The sequence below is a fragment of the Dermochelys coriacea genome, chromosome 4, assembly GCF_009764565.3.
Source record: "Dermochelys coriacea isolate rDerCor1 chromosome 4, rDerCor1.pri.v4, whole genome shotgun sequence".
NCBI classification, from domain to species: Eukaryota; Metazoa; Chordata; order Testudines; family Dermochelyidae; genus Dermochelys; species Dermochelys coriacea.
This window is the reverse complement of record NC_050071.1, coordinates 52,601,958-52,623,342: the sequence shown is the minus strand read 5'-3', so window position 1 is coordinate 52,623,342 and position 21,385 is coordinate 52,601,958. Positions and strand designations below refer to the sequence as shown.

The window sequence follows — 21,385 nt, the reverse complement described above, 5'->3', positions numbered from 1 at the left end:
ATTTGCAAGGCCAAATTATATTGAGCTACTGAATATATCCTGTGGAAGGCAACTTTGAGATTGTTAAGGAGCTGGCTGTTTTGAATGAATGCACTTGTATATTTGACTGTCCAATAAAGTGTACTGAATGTTGAGCTTGCCTGTTACTCTGGTCTTTGTGTGATAAAGCTTAGTTTGTTGGAAAGATACTGAGGGACACTTAAAGGGACACAGTCAGGTAACTTGATCCTATTTAGTGTGAAGGGGTTTTTTTTTGTCTTGTTTTTTAACCAATGGAATCAAATTTTGTTTGAATTTAAACCCAAACAGTACAGCCCTGTGCAAGTGCATGAGAACCAAGAAGTGAAAATGGCATATGGTCCTCCCTTTTAATCCAAAGTACTAACTTTTTTAAAAACAGGATTATTTTTTTAGCCTGACAATGTCTCTTTAAGCTTTTTTATTTTTTCTCTCTCTTCCTGCCTGCAACTATTATACAGCTCTTTCCAGTTCTGTTCTGCACCTAATGAATTTGGTGTGAGGGTTAACTAACAACGAACACATGGCATACTTTTTCATTTTGCCAACTTGTGTGATGTATATGCATGTTTTTGTGCATGTGTGTGTGTGTTCTCCTTTGCATGCCCTCCTACCTTGGACTGTATTCATTTTAATTTTTTTTTAATCCCATTTGAGGCTGAACTAGTTCATTCTATGAGACAACATGGGGTTTCACTGCTTCTGAACAATTTTATACACAGAGCTGCTGGCAGACCTCAGAGAGAGCTAAGGTTTGCAAACAAGAAAATGATCAGTCGTAAGTGGCTGCATGCAGCTCCAGGGTCTCTGGATGATCAACTATGGTTTAGTGTTTACAAACTTTTCTCTGTTTTATGCAGCTAGTTTTTTAATAGTGTCTTTTGTTGTTTTTGTTTGTCCCATATATAGAGAGTGAGCTTTACTTTCCTTAATTATTTATGAATGCCATTCCTCTTGAACTGAAACTCTAAATGGTGCTAAATTGCATAAGAGCTTCTAAGCAGGAAAGTTAATGTGTTGTATTCCATGTTTAGATAATTTCATCACTGGGTTCAGCTGGAATGTGGACTCTGATCCTAATCCCAAAGAAGTCAATATCCATTTTTCTATCGAGTCCTTCAATGAGAACAAGTTTGGACCCATAAATCTTACATCCCTCTGGCATGGTTTCAGTTTGTGTGTGCACGCTCATTCTATTATTTTCTTTGTTGTCAACCACTTGCTTTAAGCCATATTTTCCTTTTCATTATAGTATATACCATTCTAGACATGGTAGTAAAGCTAAGCTAATGATTGAGAATATGGCTTAATGATATTTTAAACATTATCTGATGTGGGGACCATACCTTTGAGTTCCGTGACTTTTATATGGAAAATCTCAACCACAAAACAAACATTTTTTTCAATGCAAGTTTAAATAAGATGGAGAAAGCAATTGGTGAACTTGTTTTCCTGTTGCATGCATACACTTTATTCTTGCTTTATTGTATTAAATAAATCCTTAAAAGGTGATGAACTGGAGATGGCTGAAGTCACTGAAGCAAGCGAGCAGGCCACAGAGGTACCTACAGAAGAGGCTGTAGCACTAACTGCTGATGAATCTACTGAACAGAATGAAGGATCTATGGTATCCACAGGAGCTGAAGGGGAAAAAGAATCACCAGTTGCAGATGCATCCTCTGCTGTGGAAGCCACTGCTAGCTTGGAGGCTGCCCAAATGCAAGGTTAATTCATTATTTTTTTTTTTAAACAAAAAAAAAATTTTACTACAGGGAGTTCTATACTGTTTACAACAAATAGTGTAGTATTCCTAGTGGAATTAACCTGCAGTGAAAACTAATTCCATCATCTGCTTGACAAATCATGAGCTTTAAGTTAATTGTACTCTCAAGACGTGTACTGTAGTAGTCTTTTTTTCTAAAAGCATAGCACCCGGGGCACCAGAGTTGGTGCTTAAGACTATGAGAATGAATGGCCCTTACTACTTCTACATTCCATGTCTCTTTCCACATCTTTGTAAAGTAACACTGACAAATTGCGTGACAGGAATACAGGTGTGTTAGTGCTCCCTCATAAGGAATTGAAATACTTCATTGGTTACTATTTAGGCTTGCATATGAAGCATCTAATTCTTTTTATGTAAATAAATAACTATATTTTTAGGACACTGCTTGTCATCCAAAAATAAACTTCTCCCTCATTGCCTTAAGGAAAATACCACCTTAAAACATTCACAAGACGACATACAATTGTCAGTTTGATGATCATATTTTACAGAACAGTAAAAAAATATCAGAATTAGGTATTTAATGACTTTGCTGCAGATGGCAAAAAACGGTTTGTTGGAGGCTATTTATCTAGTTATGTCTCAAGTCTTCTGAAGCTTTTCCCTGTTTGGGACATAGTAGTTATTCACTTAACATGTTTTTTTTTCTTTATCATAAAGCAATACAAAAGCAAACCAACAAGAACATTGTGGAAATGCAATGATTTTAAAATGAGACTATTTAAAAACTACAGAAATAATTTAAATTGATTTTAGTAATACAAATCTTGTGATTGGGCTGGAAATATAGAGCATCTATTCGTCCTGTTCTTCCATAAAGGAACAACTAATATCAGTAGGGAGACATAAAGCAATCATGATTTCATGGTGGATAGGAAAGTAACATCCACGTAAATTCAAGGTCTTTTGTAAAAAAACAGACATATGCACTTGATCTGCTGTGCAGTGTCTCAGTTCCTGTTTTGAAGGGAAGAATTTTTTTTTTTAGTCTTTAGTGTGAATGTAACGTGGGTGAAATATACATCGATACAGCTTTCAATATGATTTGCAATGTAGTCTAGGAATATCTTGGGTGGATAGGAGAAGTGAGTATTAATGTACTGTTCCTGGACTTTATCTTGTACTGTGAGTATGCATGATACCTCTTCAGCCAAACAAGCTAGCATCAGCCTAATGGAATACATTAAAGAAGATTTCAGAGGTTTTTTTAAATGACTGCCATGTTGTCAATTGTGGTGATTTGAAATGGACTTTTAGTAATGACTATGAAAAGCCCTCCATAAATTAGGTGTGTTGGCTAAGCCCTGGTCTACACTAGGCATTGAGGTCGCATTTAGCAGTGTTAAATCAATGTAACCCTGTACCCGTCCACATGACGAAGCCCTTTTTTTTTCCGACTTAAAGGGCTCTTAAAATCGATTTCCTTACTCCACCCCCGACAAGGGGATTAGCGCTGAAATCAGTTTTGCTGGTTCAAATTTGGGGTACTGTGGACGCAATTAGATGGTATTGGCCTCCGGGAGCTATCCCAGAGTGCTCCATTGTAACCGCTGTGGACAGCACTCTCAACTCAGATGCACTGACCAGGTAGACAGGAAAAGGCCCACGAACTTTTGAATTTCAATTTCCTATTTGGCCAGTGTGGCAAGCTGCAGGTGACCATGCAGAGCTCATCAGCAGAGATGACCATGCAGAGCTCATCAGCAGAAGTGACCATGATGGAGTCCCAGAATCGCAAAAGAGCTCCAGCATGGACAGAATGGGAGGTACGGGATCTGATTGCTGTATGGGGAGAGGAATCCATGCTATCAGAACTATGTTTCAGTTTTCGAAATGCCAAAACGTTTGTGAAAATCTCCCAGGTCATGAAGGACAAAGGCCATAACAGGACCAAAGCAGTGCCGCGTGAAACTTAAGGAGCTGAGGCAAGCCTACCAGAAAACTAGAGAGGCCAACGGCCGCTCCGTGTCAGAGCCCCAAACGTGCAGCTTCTATGATGAGCTGCGTGCCATTTTAGGGGATTCAGCCACCACTACCTCAGCCGTGTTGTTTGACTCCTTCAATGGAGATGGAGGCAACATGGAAGCAGGTTTTGGGGACGAGGAAGACGATGAGGAGGAGGTTATAGATAGCTCACAGCAAACGAGTGGAGAAACTGGTTTTCCCGACAGCCAGAAACTGTGTCTCACCCTGGACCTGGAGCCAGTATCCCCCGAACCCACCCAAGGCTGCCTCCCGGACCCGCCAGGTGGAGAAGGGACCTCTGGTGAGTGTACCTTTTAAAATACTATACAAGGTTTAAAAGCCAGCATGTTTAATGATTGATTTGCCCTGGCATTCGTGGCTCTCCTGGATATACTCCCAAAACCTTAGCAAAAGGTTTCTGGGGAGGGCAGCCTTATTTCATCCACCATAGTAGGACACTTTACCACTCCAGGCCAATAGCACGTACTCGAGAATCATTGTAGAACAAAGCATTGCAGTATATGTTTGCTGGCGTTCAAACAACATCCGTTCTTTATCTCTCTGTATTATCATCAGGAGAGTGATATCATTCATGGTCACCTGGTTGAAATAGGTGCTTTTCTTAAGGGGACATTCAGAGGTGCCCGTTCCTGCTGGGCTGTTTGCCTATGGCTGAACAGAAATGTTCCCCGCTGTTAGCCACACGGTGGGGGAAGGCAAAATGCGACTTTGTAACGAAAGCACGTGCTATGTATTTAATGTTAACAGCAAGGTTTACCGTGAAAGAGTGTACCCATTGTTCTATTAAAATGTCTTTTCAAATACCACTGTCCCTTTTTTTTTCCTCCACCAGCTGCATGTGTTTCAAGGATCACAGGATCTTCTCCTTCCCAGAGGCTAACGAAGATTAGAAGGCGAAAAAATGCACTCGCGATGAAATGTTCTCTGAGCTCATGCTGTCCTCCCACACTGACAGAGCACAGACGAATGCATGGAGGCAGACAATGTCAGAGTACAGGAAAGCACAAAATGACTGGGAGGAGAGGTGGCGGGCTGAAGAGAGGGCTGAAGCTGAAAGGTGGCAGCAGCATGATGAGAGGAGGCAGAATTCAGTGCTGAGGCTGCTGGAGAATCAAACTAATATGCTCCAGCAAAAGGTTGAGCTGCAGAAAAGGCAGCAGGAGCACAGACTGCCGCTACAGGCCCTGTGTAACCAACCGCCCTCCTCCCCAAGTTCCATAGCCCCCTCACCCAGACGCCCAAGAACATGGTGGGAGGGCCTCCGGCCACCCAGCCACTCCACCCCAGAAGATTGCCCAAGTAACAGAAGGCTGGCATTCAATAAGTTTTAAACTTTTAAAGTGCTGTGTGGCCTTGTCCTTCCCACTTCCACCACCCCTCCTGGGCTACCTTGGTAATTATCCCCCTATTTGTGTGATGAATTAATAAAGAATGCATGAATGTGAAGCAACAATGACTTTATTGCCTCTGCAAGCGGTGATCGAAGGGAGGTGGGGAGGGTGGTTAGCTTACAGAGAAGTAGAGTGAACCAAGGGACGGGGGGGTTTCATCAAGGAGAAACAAACAGAACTTTCACACCGTAGCCTGGCCAGTCATGAAACTGGTTTTCAAAGCTTCTCTGATGCGCACCGCACCCTCCTGTGCTCTTCTAACCGCCCTGGTGTCTGGCTGTGCGTAACCAGCAGCCAGGCGATTTGCCTCAACCTTCCACCCCGCCGTAAATGTCTTCCCCTTACTCTCACAGATATTGTGGAGCACACAGCAAGCAGTAATAACAGTGGGAATATTGGTTTCACTGACGTCTAACCGAGTCAGTAAACTGCGCCAGTGCACTTTTAAATGTCCAAATGTACATTCTACCACCATTCTGCACTTGCTCAGCCTGTAATTGAACAGCTCCTGACTACTGTCCAGGCTGCCTATGTATGGCTTCATGAGCCATGGCATTAAGGGCTAGGCTGGGTCCCCAAGGATAACTATAGGCATTTCAACATCTCCAACGGTTATTTTCTGGTCTGGGAAGAAAGTTCCTTCCTGCAGCTTTTGAAACAGACATCCTGAAGATGTGAGCGTCATGTACCTTTCCCGGCCATCCCCACATTGACGTTGGTGAAACGTCCCTTGTGATCCACCAGTGCTTGCAGCACTACTGAAAAGTACCCCTTGCAGTTTATGTACTCTCTGGCTTGGTGCTCCGGTGCCAAGATAGGGATATGGGTTCTGTCTATGGCCCCACCACAGTTAGGGAATCCCATTGCAGCAATGTCATCCACAATGACCTGCACATTTCCCAGGGTCACTGCCTTTGATATCAGCAGATCTTTGATTGCGTTGGCTACTTGCATCACAGCAGCCCCCACAGTAGATTTGCCCACTCCAAACTGATTCCCGACTGACCGGTAGCTGTCTGGCATTGCAAGCTCCACAGGGCTATTGCCACTCGCTTCTCAACTGTGAGGGCAGCTCTCATCTTGGTATTCTTGCGCCTCAGCGCAGGGGAAAGCAAGTCACAAAGTTCCATGAAAGTGCCCTTACGCATGTGAAAGTTTCGCAGCCACTGGGAATCGTCCGAGACCTGCAACACTATGCAGTCCCACCAGTCTGTGCTTGTTTCCCGGGCCCAAAATCGGCGTTCCACCGCATGAGCCTGCCCTGTTAGCACCATGATGCCCACATTGCCAGGGCACGTGCTTTGACAAGTCTGTGTCCATGTCCTCATCACTCTCGTAACCGCGCTGACGTCGCCTACTCGCCCGGTTTCGCTTTGCCAGGTTCTGATGCCGCATATACTGCTGGATAATGCGTGTGGTGTTTAATGTGCTCCTAATTGCTAAAGTGATCTGTGCGGGCTCCATGCTTGCTGTGGTATGGCGTCTGCACAGAAAAAAGGCGTGGAACGATTGTCTGCTGTTGCCCTGACGGAGGGAGGGGTGACTGATGACATGGCTTACGGGGTTGGCTTACAGGGAATTAAAATCAACAAAGGGGGTGGCTTTGCGAGAAACTGAATGGCTGCCTCAAGGATAGAACTCAAAACTGGGTTTAGCAGGCCGTTGATTTCACAGAGAGAGGGAGGGAGGGAGGAGAAAATGAATACAAAACAAATCTGGTCTATTTCTTGTTTTGAGCCACTCATCTATCTTTATACATCTTGCTGGCAGCAGACTGTGCAGTACGACCTCTAGCCATTGTCACTCCTTAGTGCTCGGCAGAAGACGGTGCAGTATGACTGCTGGCCATCATCTTCTGCTAGCTGCAGATTAAAAGACAGTGCACTTCCGGTAGGACTCAATCGCCATGAGACGAAACAAGGGAAATGACCTGGCTGAGTCACTCCCATGTTTGCCCAGGTGCCCGCTTAAAAGAGCACCCAGGACTACATCAACGACAGCTACCAGTCATACTGCACTGTCTGCTGCCAAAAGGCAATACACTGCTGCTGTGTAGCAATGCAGTACCACGTCTGCCAGCACCCAGGAGACATATGGTGACGGTTAGCTGAGCAATTCCATGCTTGCCATGGTATGGCGTCTGCACGGGTAACTCAAGAAAAAAGGCGCAAAACAATTGTCAGGCCCCCGTTCCCTCCCTCCGTAAAAGCAAGGGCAGACGATATGTACCCAGAAGTACCCTCGACAATGTTTTAGCCCCATCAGGCACTGGGATTTCTACCCAGAATTCAAATGGGCGGTGGAGACTGCGGGAACTGTGGGATAGCTACGCACAGTGCAAAGCTCCGGAAGTCGACAGTTGCCTTGGTACTGTGGACACACTCCACCGACTACATGCACTTAGAGCATTTGTGTCGGGGGACACACACTCGACTATATAAAAACGCTTTCTACAAAACCGACTTCTATAAATTCAACCTAATTTCGTAGTGTAGACATACCCTAAGTCTTGCATTCACAATACTGAAGTGACTAGTATAACACCAGGGCTACTTTCAGCCTTGCTATCAGCAGATACAACTTCATTTGACCTTTCAAGTTGCATCTGCTTACCCACTTTGGCTCATAGAGCATTTTTTACTGACAAACAGAATGTTGAGTTTGTGTGTTAACTGCCTATTACTAAATAAAGCAGGGAGGTACATTTTGCACAGGATTTCAAATTGCAGACTTCTGTAAAATCTCTGGATCTGTATGGATTTTTCTTTCATGTTTGAAGACTGTCTACAGACAATTTTTTGCAAAGCAATCAGTTATGAAGTATATGTATAGAGTAATAAATGTAGTTTAAAACAAAAAAGCAGTTTTCTATTACTCATTCATCTTTAATTCAGTGGGGTAGTCAAGCTCTCAAAATAATAGCGTACTGTTAGATATTACCTGTGTCACTGAGATGTGGTGGCTTGTCTTTACGTTTTTTTTCTCATCTGATGAATATGTCTGCGATGATTCTTACATTCTGCATATAAAGTAGCAAATTAAGGAAACTATAAAGCAGAATTAAAGAAAAGCAGAGCATCTTTCAAAATCTCCATTACTATACAATCCTAGCAGACTGGTATTCTAATTCCATGGGAAATACAGTCCGACCTATAATAATGTAGGCAGATTAGAGCTCAAGACACACAGGGTTCAGCAAAATATTTGTATAACTCTTCTTAGAAGTTGTATAACTTTTTTTCCCCCTTTTAGCATATGCCCTGTCCTGTTGCAGAAAAATTACAGAACTTCTCTTAAGTTTCTTCTGCTGTTTCCTTTATCTGGATGCAGTTCATACATTTTCCTGTTTTACCTACCTATGTATAGCTGTAGACATCTTAAATCCTGTGCATCTTACCTATGGTAAATATAATTGCCACTGTATTATAGATGTGGAAACTAAGATCCAGGTACTTATCTGGGAGGCCTTATTCTCTAGTGAATGGGGCGTGAGACTAGAATTTGATGGTCTAATTGTGGACATAGTAATTTTGGGTTCTTCATGGTGTGTTATGAGACATGCTTAAATGTTTAAGTACTATGTAAGTGCAAATTATTATTGAAGTTGATCGGAGGCAGGTATAGTATTCTTGACTTGCAGCCCTATCTTTTTCAAGAGGCCTAAAGCGGAACGGTACCAATGCAAACCCAGCCTTCCAAATGTTTGATTAAGAGGGACTGAGATCTTGTTTAATTTTGAAAAAAATGTAATGTTTTTGCAAGGTTTTCAGAATTTGGGATGTGAAACTGCATGAACCAATCAAGAAAAAAAAAAGCCTTTCACCATTTTCAGCCATCTCTCTGCTAGACTCTAGTCACAGAATATTACATGGTAGCTGAAGGTTTAGCTCACCACCATGTTCTTACACTCCCTATGAATAGTGTCATGCTCTCATAGAAGGGTATATCCTGTCCAATGTAGCAACTGCCTGTCCCCTCTTGAATCTGATACATTATGATCTTTACCTTTACTATAATTTGGCACTGAATGCATCTCTAGAGACCAGTGTTATCTGCAGACTGTTAGATAATGCCAAACTCCACTGGTCACTATGTAGAGCCTCAGGCAATATAGCTGAATTATACACTGGATCACAAGGATATTCAGTGGTTAAATATTAGTTTCTTCTTTGAGTACACAACATGAAATTGAAATTGTATGAAAACTGCAATTCCCTCTTTCCTGGCAGAAGATACAGAAAACACTGATCCCTTATTTGAAATGTTACAAGGAGAAAGTTTTCTAACTCATGTTGACAGATGTCAATTTCAAATAGATATCTGATCAAGGACTGGGTAATGACGTTATTGCTCAAAGGACTTACTGCAGTAAACAAACAGTTTGCATTTTTTTAAATTTAATTTTTCTTTTGCTTTATCAAGCAAGTTCTGGTAACACCATCCTCTGCAGTTTTTAATGTAGCCTCTTTATTTAAAAACAAACATTTTGACAAGTTTTCGCTGAATCAGATATAGCAATATTTTCCTTTCAAATGTTTAGGTGTCTACTACTGATAATGAAAAGGCAGACTTACTAAAATACTTGCATATTAAAAAATTATTAGTAAGAAGTACCCTTTTCAAAGCTTGTGTTTGGTAGGTAGACATGCCTCTGCATAGTGTTGCAAGTATTTTTTCTAGGAGGTTAAATACAAACAAACTTTTACTACTTACCATGGGTAAATCAAGTTCTTCTGCCATATAATTGGAAATATAAAGAATCCAGCTGGTGAACATCCCTCTTTTAGTCCAGGGTGTAAAAAGGGATATTTAAGGGGCTAGATTCAAGTGATTGGGATAATTACAATTTTACCAAGTAAATCAAAGCTAGTTACCAGTCAGAATTCTCTCCACACCCCCAACGTAACCCTTCACTGGTACCTGTGATACATGGAGATTGGACAGCCAGTCTGTATATTTAACAAGATAACACTATGAAATATGTTGCCTCTAATTTCACATTGCAAGTGTTGCTTTTTCTGGCCCAGTCCTGCAAATGGTTTTGGCCATTGTTTGATTTAAATCAATGAGAGCAGAATGCGGGCCTTAGTTCCACTGAAGTCAAGAGGAATCTTTTGGGGTCTGGGCCTAACGTTTTAGAGATGCCATGATCGCTCCTCCATGTTACTCGTCTGAGATTTGAAAATTACTCTGAACTCCAGTTTCCTGCATAGTAATGGCTGATCATAGAAGTTGAGCTATCAAAGTGCCATATTGTTGTGTGAAACTTGTTAGTATTAGTCTATATTACAGTTCATGCATTAGGTGTTCAGAAACCATTAAATAAGGTCCATTAGTCTTGGGGTATAGATATTAAACAATGCATGAACTGATAGGACACCATTTGTACTAAAAAAAAAAAAAAAAAAAAAAGGAGGACTTGTGGCACTTTAGAGACTAACAGCTCACTTCTGAAAGCTTATGCTCAAATAAATTCGTTAGTCTCTAAGGTGCCACAAGTCCTCCTTTTCTTTTTGCGGATATAACATGGATGCTACTCTGAAACCTGTCATTTGTACTAAGAATCTCATTATTTATGAGAGCATTTGGACTTCTTTTATGCAATAAATATTTACTCCCACTCTGGTATTAATAGCACAGGAGCAGAAACATGTTTTGTTAACTCAGAATAGGCATTAGTTACTATGTATTTTAGGCTTCGACATACCTACTTTTTCCCATTTTTTTTATCTGTAGATTAGAGTCAGATAACTAATGTTGGCACAGCTGCTTGTAGGCATATCCGTTTAGCACCACTTGTATTGACAGATAGTACAAAGCGCTTCCATATATTTATTGTGATGGTATAAACAAAAATATTTATTCTTATCTAGCACTCTTCATCAGTAGATCTCTAAGCTTTATTTGTTTTTAATCAAAACCTGATTCTTAAACAGATTGAAAATAAACATAAACTGAAAACAAGGTAAACAGTGTGCTGGACTTTAAGATAACTTATTAAAGTAACTAACTAAAAATGTACACTTGAGTACTTTCACTGTGAAACAAAACTGCAAAAAGTTGATGAATAAAAAGTGTTTTTTCTTGTACTTTGTTCTTGGCTGCTGTTGCAGACCTACGTATAAGAGCTCTTAACCTAACTTCCTGATCTTGCACAGAATTATAATCCTGTGTTTCCAGCTTCTCAGTTTCTTACCATAGAAATGATTGAGGTATCTGTAACTAAGTATTGTTAGGACAGCTCTCAATCTGGGATCAAGTGGGAGGACAAGATTAACTATGGGCTATGGGGCAGGAAATGCTTGAGAGCATATGTCTAAGAATTGGCAAAAGTGATGAAGGTAAACTACAAAAGCTAAATGTTTTAATCTGAACCTATCTGTTAAGATTTGAGCAGTGTTATGTTCTTCATGAAAGGTGAGTACCCTAACAGTCTTAAATATCTTATGGATTGTAGGCTTTGGCATATTTCAAAGTGCTTGAACTGGGTTGGGGGAGGCTTGTAGGTAGTTATCCTATACTACCTCTTACTTTCATTGACTGAAAATAGGGGGGAAAATTCTAAAAATTGCTTATCATAATTTATTTGTACAGCACCCAAAACATTTATGAAAGTACAAATGAAATAGGTACATCACACTTACGTTTCCTTCCAATTTGAGTTCTGTTTAATGATAACTTACTGAAAATATTGCCCAACACATCTTGTTTATACACTTCTTTCTTGATTTCTATGTGCATTGTGCTATTGAGGAATTGTAGAGCCAATGACTGCAGCAACAAAATCATTTCCCCTGGAACAGGCATTTTGAGAATTTTGTGAGTTCTAAAGCAGTAAATTAGGCCAGGGGTTCTCAACCAGAGGCATGCGTACCTCATGGGGCATGCAGAGATCTTCTGGGGGTACATCAGCTCATATAGATATTTGCCTAGTTTTACAACAGGCTATATAAAAAGCACTAGGGAAATCAGTACAAACTAAAATTTTATAAAATGACTTGTTTATACTGCTCTATATACTATACACTGAAATGTAAGTACAATATTTATATTCCAATTAATTAATTTTATATATGGTAAAAACGAGAAAGTAAGCAATTTGTCAGTAACAGTATGCTGTGACACTTTTGTATTTTTGTCTGATTTTGTAAGCAAGTAGTTTTTAAGTGAGGTGAAATTTGGGGTTAGGCAAGACAGATCAGACTCCTTAAAGGGGTACAATAGTCTAGAAAAGTTGAGAGCCACTGAATTAGACAGTGGAAGTGATTTAATTTTCAATCTTGCAAACGTTTGAGTACAGACTCTCTTGTCAGTTTGGTGTTTCAAGTACTGTCCTGTCATGAAGAGGTTTAGGGAAGGTGAGTAAAGTGGGTTTGGAGAGGATTAGTGTGTGAATGTGCCAGTGTTTTCCATGTTAAATGTTTGTGCACTGATTCCATTCAAAGCAACTGGGCTAGATTGCACTAGACAGGAGAGTTACTACTTTTTGTAATAAGGTTCAGCAAAATCTCTGTACACAATGGCCCAAAAAATCTATCAAAGTAAATGTTATCCTTTTGTCTGGTGTGATGTCAACCCCGTGTGCATGTCCACTTTTGTTTTAATGTCGACCCTAATAATGGGGGAAGGATAAACTGGCATTTGAGAACTGCTTGAAGAATGTTAGTTGATGAAACTATTGATGTCTTTCATAGCAATTTAAAAAAACCCTCAGTCTACTCAGTAGAATGAGGTGAGTGCGACTTGGAGGAAAACCCACTTACCTGCACTTTGGAATCTCTTCCACATTGGATGTTATGTTGAGAGGCAGAAAGGGCTCTGAACTGGACTCAGGAGACCTAGGGTCGATTCCTGCTATCTGACCTTGGACATGTCACTTCCCGTCTCTGTGCCTCTCTCTTTCCTCCCCCCAAAGGTCTTGCCTAGACAGTTTCAAGCTGTTTCAGGTGCCCCCTCTCTTTTCTTGCCACCTCTATACTTCATTTGTACTACTGCAATACACTGTTACCTATTTCTTTTCTCTCTTTCCGTTGTAGTTGAGCCACTGAATAATAGTGATTTTAGTATAACGAAGTTCCAAATCCTTGGGCGAGGACTCTAGGGAAGGCTTTTTAAAACAGAGAGCTTGTTAGAATCTGAAGTTATAAGTTGGGTGCATTGTGGCCCAGAACTGAACAGATCTCAGAAAAGGATGATATAATCGAATGTGAGAAGGGTCAGAGAGAAGCAATAAAAATATTAGATGAATGGGGAAAACCATATGTGAGGAATTATTAAAAAAGCTAGAACTTTCTGGTTTAAAGAGAAGACCAATAGGCACTACCATGATAGTGGTATAAAATCATGACTTGTACAGAGATGGTTGTTTGGATGCTTCTATTTCTTTCCTTATAAGAAAGGAACAAGGGGACAGGCAGTGAAATTAAAAGACAATTTAATTAAGATGAAATAGCTTTACAAAATGATTTAACATGTGAAACTCATGGCCATGAATCATACTGAGACAAATGGCTTATAATTAATGATAAAATGATCATCTGCAGTTAAATTATCTAGGCTAACAAAATGATAAAAGGTTTCAGAGTAGTAGCCGGGTTTTTTTTTTTTTTTTCCACCAAATGCATCCGATGAAGTGAGCTGTAGCTCACGAAAGCTTATGCTCTAATAAATTTGTTAGTCTCTAAGGTGCCACAAGTACTCCTTTTCTTTTTGAAAATGATAAAAGATATAGACACTTCTGCCAAGACTGAGCCTGGGATAACTGTACTATTTTAAAGAATAGAAAACAGTTTTATCCTGGATGAACCTAAGCTCTTGTAATGTCTACCTTACACTGAACAGTAGATGGGCTACATCTAGGGACAATACTGCACTGCAGTGTTTGGGGAATATTAGTGATGCTACTCTTTGAACAATGTTAAAACCAATTCTTTTCTGCTCATATCTAGTGGCTGTTCAAATGCAAGTTAAAATCCTATGATATTTCTTCTAAATAATTGGGGGGAAATATTTGAGGCCAACATTTCTCCTTGCAGTAAATGTTATTTTCAAAACTGCATGGGAGTTACTGTAACAATTGCACATTGGTTACTCCTTTGGAAACAGTCACCACATTAGTATAATTCAGTGGATTCTCTTGTATATCTTGAGTCTGACTGGTACTATATAAAATAAATGCGTCTTAGTGGGAGGGGAAATATGGTATAAAAACTTTTGAAAGATTTCATAAATCCTATTATTCCTTACTGACCACTTTCAGATGTAAACTATGTAACATTAACTTCATTGTTAGTGCCACATGAATTTTAGTTAATATTTTTAGATATTAAGTTGTCAGTAATTGATCAGAATAGACCACTCTGGAAAACATTTTATTAAAACAAGAATAGCTAAGATGCGAGTTCGCTCATATTTCTATAAAACATAACAAACCTAAAAACCTGAGTTCCTAACAATGAAAATACTTCCTACTTTACTAAATTTGTGACAATATGAAATTTTCACCAATAACATTAAACTACACTTATCAAATTAATAAAGTATATCTTACAATGCTGTATCCTTGGGTTTTTAAATTGCTCACTTGCTAACTCACAAAATTCACCAGTTTGCCATGGGTCATCTTGTCATTCATGTGAATTAATGAGGGCTGTGTATGTGTGTAGGAGCTAATGACCTACCTTAGGGACTAATAACATGCAGGATGTTTGCTTGGAAAACCAATTTAATTGTTACACAGGGATTTAAAAATTCAAACTTTTAGAGATACAAACTCCTTGCTTGTTGTTTTTAAATGTACTTCTAAATTGTTGGAGTTACGATCCAGAGATATTTGTCTTTGGGTGGAGTCTTTCCTCAAGTTTCTGTTCTGAGGGTATATGGATGAATTATAAAAGAAAAGGCTGGCATTCTGAGTTATAGGGGCACAAAGGATCAGGAATCCCAAGTCTTCTCCATTGTGGTTTCACTTCTTCAGAACCCCTTGTACATTAATTGAGCATTGTGTTCAGGATGAGTTATGAAATTAGTGTGGTGCCAAAAGGAGAAGACTCCAAGTTTCAGCTGTATCCAGAATTGGGAGGTGTTCGGAGTTAGGGTTTTTTTTGGGGCGGGAAGGGAGGTCCCTCTACCTAAAGTACATCTGGCATATTTTTGGCAAGAAAAATAGGATACTCTGAAAATAATTACTCCAGGGTAGATGCAGCTAGTTCACCGGAAGAATGCTTTCATCAACCTAGTTATCACACGGGGAGGTGGAGTTCCCACAGAGATGGAAAAAACTCCTTCTGTCGCTGGAGTCTGCATCTATGCTATGGGGTTACAGCAGCGTGACTATCTTGCTGTAGCACCCATAGTGTAGATATGGCATTACCCTTTAAAAAAAGAACAAAAGTATATTTCAAAAAAGTTGATTACCATAAAATTTGCAGATCTTTATAACTCAAAGGGTGCACAAAAGTTTTCTTAATTTTTTTTTTGAAGGGATGGGGTGGGAAAACTTTCCCCTTTTTATGAGCTGTGCTGTAAATTTTATTTATACTAAATTTATATGTAGCTTTCATTCATAAATAGAAACTACCTGAGGCTTAGACCCTTTAATGTATTCAGCAAACTCATATTTAAGGCATGACATTAGACTGATGGATTGTTTTCTATGTTGCTCTATAATGTGATGGTTTTTAGCTACAGTATTCAACAATTATTAACAGAATATTTTAACTTCTGTTCTTTTCATGAGTGTTTATTATGAGAGAATATTTTTCTTTTGCATTGCTCTGTGCAGCACGCACTGGATACACTGCAGGTAGATTAAATCATGAAAGACATTGCATTGCGCTCCTGCTCTTGTTCACATGCATAGCTCCAGGCAGATTCCAGTTGTATTATGCTGGCCAACTTGTATTATTTTAGCATCATAAGTTCTGCAAAGACTCTTTGCAGAACTATTTGAACATGACATTTTGCATTAGAAAGAGCAGACTTCTCTTGGCTGAAAAATTAACTGATTAAATGGAAGATGTAGTTCTGAGTGAAGTATAGTCAGTCTCTTTCATAGAGTTTCCTTTGCTTTTAAACATTGCTTTAAATACCTAAGCAGTGTAAATTCTTACTTCTGAAAAGATTCCATTCCCCCTCTGTGTCCCCTGGTTTATTTCTAACTTAACATCACTTTTTGAGTTTAACAATTAAACCTTGCTTCCTATTAAGCAGGAAGAAAACTTAGGAAGAATTTACAAGTAATAGCAGAAAGAACTTGTGAACTGAAGTATATGAGTTCTATTCCTGAATTATTTGCAGTCTTCCACTTCTGGCTGTTTGTGACTTCTCCCAATCTGCAAAAAAATGTCCCTCTCTTCTCTCTGGAGGGAGAAAATGTGTGAATAAACCCCAGGTTTTAAGGGGTGTGTGGGGGGAGAAGAAAATACATAATAATCGTGTTGTGACTATATTTATTCTTCAAACATTAAAACAGGCCAAATTGAAAAGCTTGCACTCCTGTAAGTAAGATACAAGAACACAATAACCAAGTTAAGTTAGATAGTTAGGCCTACTGCTCTTTTGTATCTGGCCCTAGAAAGCAATACTTTTAGCAACTTGTTTGCTTTTTTCAGCACCTAAACTATTACTAAGTTTCAACCAAACCAATCCCAATGTGCTATAAACATGCTGAACTGCTGCCGAGCTGACAGAACTGTAAGTGCTGAACACTTTGTACAATATGACAATTCCGAATTCAATAGTCCTATTTTTACTTCCATAATTTTCATAATTTTGCTGCAACTAATTGTGACACAAACTCCCCTGCCACCATCTTAAATGCTAAGAAGGAAAGGAATTCATTATTAATTCCACAGGATTAATTCCACAGGATGTCACCTTTTATTTCTTTTTAAATTAAGGTCATGTTGTTGTTATAGAAGAAAGTTGAAACCTTCAAGTATTTGCCTTTTTAGTTTTTCTTATAGCGTAATCATAATTTTTTTTTTGAGTCGGGGTATATGAACATGTACAGAGCCTCCCCTAAATACAGTTGCTGCTGTTGGTGAATAGTTGCTGCAAGGCTTAAAACAGTGTCTTAAATAAGCATCATGGATACCTTTTAATTACAACATAGCTGTTGAAAACAGTTCACTTACAGAACTGTCGAGCTCACCAATGTTCTGTTCTATTCTGCTTAATGGATAAAGCTTCATTAAACAGCACAGTTGACCTTGAGCACTCCTATTCTTTGTGGTCTCTCAGGGCTTGTCTAAATGTGGACACTCAGGAAAGTTATTAATTAACTAAACCAAGTCCCTAACAGTTCTCAAATCCACCCAGTTCCAACAACATCCATTGAGAGTTTGTTCCACATGCTTGCCATGGCCTTCACTGTACCCATCCCCCTTCACCTGTTACTTAATAGACAATTCTATGACTCTCTGTTTCCAGTAGGTAAAAGTCCCTTGCTGTCCTCACCACTTCCTTTTTTTAACACTGTAGAATAAAGTTTTCATTCATGGATAGAAATTCCAGCCTGTTTCTAATGTCAAAAAACTTTCACAAATATTACAATTCATGTAACTACTTCAGAGGGACAAGTTAAAAAAATGAAGGGAGAAGTGGGAAAAACCTATCAGATGGTGTTGTTTCCTGAGAGAGAAGATTTTTCACAATCCTGTTCTTCTGTGACCTTAAGCAAGTCAATTCACCTCTCTGCCTCAAGTTCCCATCTGTAAAATGGGGCTAGTATCTAATCTTTTAAGAAAGGTGAGGCTTAATTCACTGCTGTTTGTAAAACAGTTTGAGATCCTCGGAGGAAAGATGCTATGTAAGTGTTATTAAAAGACTGACACAGGTTACTGAGGAAAGAAATCTTTGCCAGTTTAAAGTATGTCTGTAACCTGAAACATGGCTGTAAGGATGTTGTTGGTATGTATAAAAGCTCACAATAATTTCCATATCTCATATTGTACTAATAAATTGAGTAAATCTATTTCCAAACGGCTAGCCCTCAAAACTCAACGTTAACTCTAAAAGTTAGTTTAGGTTCTTTCTTTCTCATGTGTCACTAGTAATAAAGGTTTTTCAGGTCAGATTAGGCCCTCAGTTACACCTCTACCTACCATTCTGTTGAGATCATGGCCTGAGTCCCATTACTTTCAATAGGACTGCAATTGTGGCTGATGAAACAAATTAATTCTATTGATGCTACATAAGAGTACAGCTGACATCCTGTTCTGTCATAGTTTTAACTGTGCTGGTGCTCAATGATTCTAGGAGTAAAAATGTCTTTAAATTCTGCAGATATGATTCTTAATATATCCAGGGAGCAGATCATCAATTGAGTAAGTAGAGGCATTTTTATAAACCCACCTCTCAGGGTGGAAGCAGGCTTTAGATTCATACCATGTTCATTCCATTGGAAATAAGCTATTGGGAGCATCACAGTTCCCATCTCCTAAGCATTCAGTCATAATCTGCCATTTCCTTCTGTTCTCGTAAGCAATTTCCTCTCCTCCACATAACTACCTACAGAAGTTTGTTTTTATAACAAATCTTCTGCTTTGACAGCGTTCCAAGGGCACTGATGGGACTTGCTTGGTCACGTTTTGTGTTTGCAATCCTAGGTTTATAAAATTATCTTGGAAAGACATATTTCTTCCCAAAATAGTTGTCCTCTTATACCAAGAACAGGACAGAAATTAGTCAGCATGGACAATACTACAACAAAAAATTTGTGTCTCTTAAAAGGTATAGAAAATATCTTTATTAGATGTCAGCAGTGTGATATGTAAGCAACTAGCGTAGTTTAAGAGTTTAGTTAAAGTGTAAAAGACTGTAGAAGAACAGCATAGATATCCCTTAAAAAAAGTTTGAGTACTCTAATGGCCCTCACTATCTTCTGTGTTTTAAAAGCCACTGGCCCTCACTATCTTCTGTGTTTTAAAAGCCACTGGAACTGAGCAGCTGTGTGTAGAAGTAGGTAGGCCTTGTTTGCCGTTAATAAACAGATACTTGGACCCCGCTAAGCCCTGTGGTTCCTTCAGATTATGGAACAGAATTATATTATTATATATATATTATATATAATTATATTATTATATATATTATTATAACAGAATCTCATGTTCTTTAAAGCATACAAGTCAATTGGGGAGGAGGACAGGCCCCTAGTCCAGGAATACAGTGAAACAAAGTGTGACTACAGGGGCCTAATAAGTAATGAAACTGGGAAGAAAACTGCAGCTGCTGGAACTCAGAGAAAAATTGAAATATCTGGCTGTTTGAGAGAAACAGACTTCTTTGTTAACTCAGTGAATGACTGGCCCAACTATACTGGAACACTATGATAGCTAATGAAATACCTGATGGGAAAACAGGTGGCAATTCTATGGAGTGTAATGGGGGGCTAAAATTTTATAATCTGCTGTGTAAGCTAACGGGTCCTGCTAAACTCAAGGACAAAACATTTGCTGAAATTGTGGATTAGGGAAGTGGATTGGATTGAAGAATTTATGGATCTAAAGGCAGAGGAGGCCTGGGATTACTTTAAATCAAAGCTGCAGAAGCTATCGGAAGCCTGCATCCCAAGAAAGGGGAAAAAAATTCATAGGCAGGAGTCGTAGACCAAGCTGGATGAGCAAGCATCTCAGAGAGGTGATTAAGAAAAAGCAGAAAGCATACAGGGAGTGGAAGATGGGAGGGATCAGCAAGGAAAGCTACCTTATTGAGGTCAGAACATGTAGGGATAAAGTGAGACAGGCTAAAAGTCAAGTAGAGTTGGACCTTGCAAAGGGAATTAAAACCAACAGTAAAAGGTTCTATAGCCATATAAATAAGAAGAAAACAAAGAAAGAAGAAGTGGGACCGCTAAGCACTGAGGATGGAGTGGAGGTCAAGGGTAATCTAGGCATGGCCCAATATCTAAACAAATACTTTGCCTCAGTCTTTAATAAGGCTAAAGAGGATCTTAGGGATAATAGTAGCATGACAAATGGGAATGAGGATACGGAGGTAGATATTACCATATCTGAGGTAGAAGTGAAACTGAAACAGCTTAATGGGACTAAATCGGGGGGCCCAGATAATCTTCATCCAAGAATATTAAAGGAATTGGCACAAGAAATTGCAAGCCCATTAGCAAGAATGTTTAATGAATCTGTAAACTTGGGGGTTGTACCATATGATTGGAGAATTGCTAACATAGTTCCTATTTTTAAGAAAGGAAAAAAAGTGATCCGGGTATCTACAGGCCTGTTAGTTTGACATCTGTAGTATGCAAGGTCTTAGAAAAAATTTTGAAGGAGAAATTAGTTAAGGACATTGAGGTCAATGGTAAATGGGACAAAATACAACATGGTTTTACAAAAGGTAGATCGTGCCAAACCAACCTGATCTCCTTCTTTGAGAAAGTAACAGATTTTTTAGACAAAGGAAACGCAGTGGATCTAATTTACCTAGATTTTAGTAAGGCATTTGATACCATGCCACATGGGGGATTATTAGTAAAATTGGAAAAGATGGGGATCAATATGAAAATTGAAAGGTGGATAAGGAATTGGTTAACAGGAGACTACAGCGGGTCCTATTGCAAGGTGAACTGTCAGGCTGGAGGGAGGTTACCAGTGGAGTTCCTCAGGGATCAGTTTTGGGACCAATCTTATTTAATCTTTTTATTACTGACCTTGGCACAAAAAGTGGTAGTGTGCTAATAAAGTTTGTGGATGATACAAAGGTGGGAGGTATTGCCAATTTAGAGAGAAACCAGGATATCATACAGGAAGATTTGGATGACCTTGTAAACTGGAGTAATAGTAATAGGATGAAATTTAATAGTGAGAAGTGCAAGGTCATGCATGCATTTAGGGATTAATAACAAGAATTTTAGTTATAAGCTGGGGACGTATCAATTAGAAGTAACGGAGGAGGAGAAGGACCTTGGAGTATTGGTTGGTCATAGGATGACTATGAGCCACCAATGTGATATGGCCATGAAAAAAGCTAATGCAGTCTTGGGATGCATCAGGCAAGGTATTTCCATTAGAGATAAGGAGGTTTTCATACTGTTATACAAGGCACTGGAGAGACCTCACCTGGAATATTGTGTGCAGTTCTGGTCTCCCATGTTTAAGAAGGATGAATTCAAACTGGAACAGGTACAGAGAGGGCGACTAGATGATCCGAGGAATGGAAAACCTGTCTTAAGAAAGGAGATTCAAGG

General features: G+C 39.4%; 1 protein-coding gene across 1 annotated transcript in view; it reads left to right on the top strand.

Moving 5' to 3' along the window:
* LOC119855052 (mitochondria localized glutamic acid rich protein) overlaps positions 1–21,385 on the top strand; it is a 51,560-nt gene that overhangs the window by 8,094 nt on the left and 22,081 nt on the right. The window contains exon 4 of the mRNA XM_038400440.2: positions 1,527–1,742. Within this exon, the coding sequence (XP_038256368.1) occupies positions 1,527–1,742 (216 nt within the window). The remainder of the gene's footprint in view (positions 1–1,526; positions 1,743–21,385) is intronic.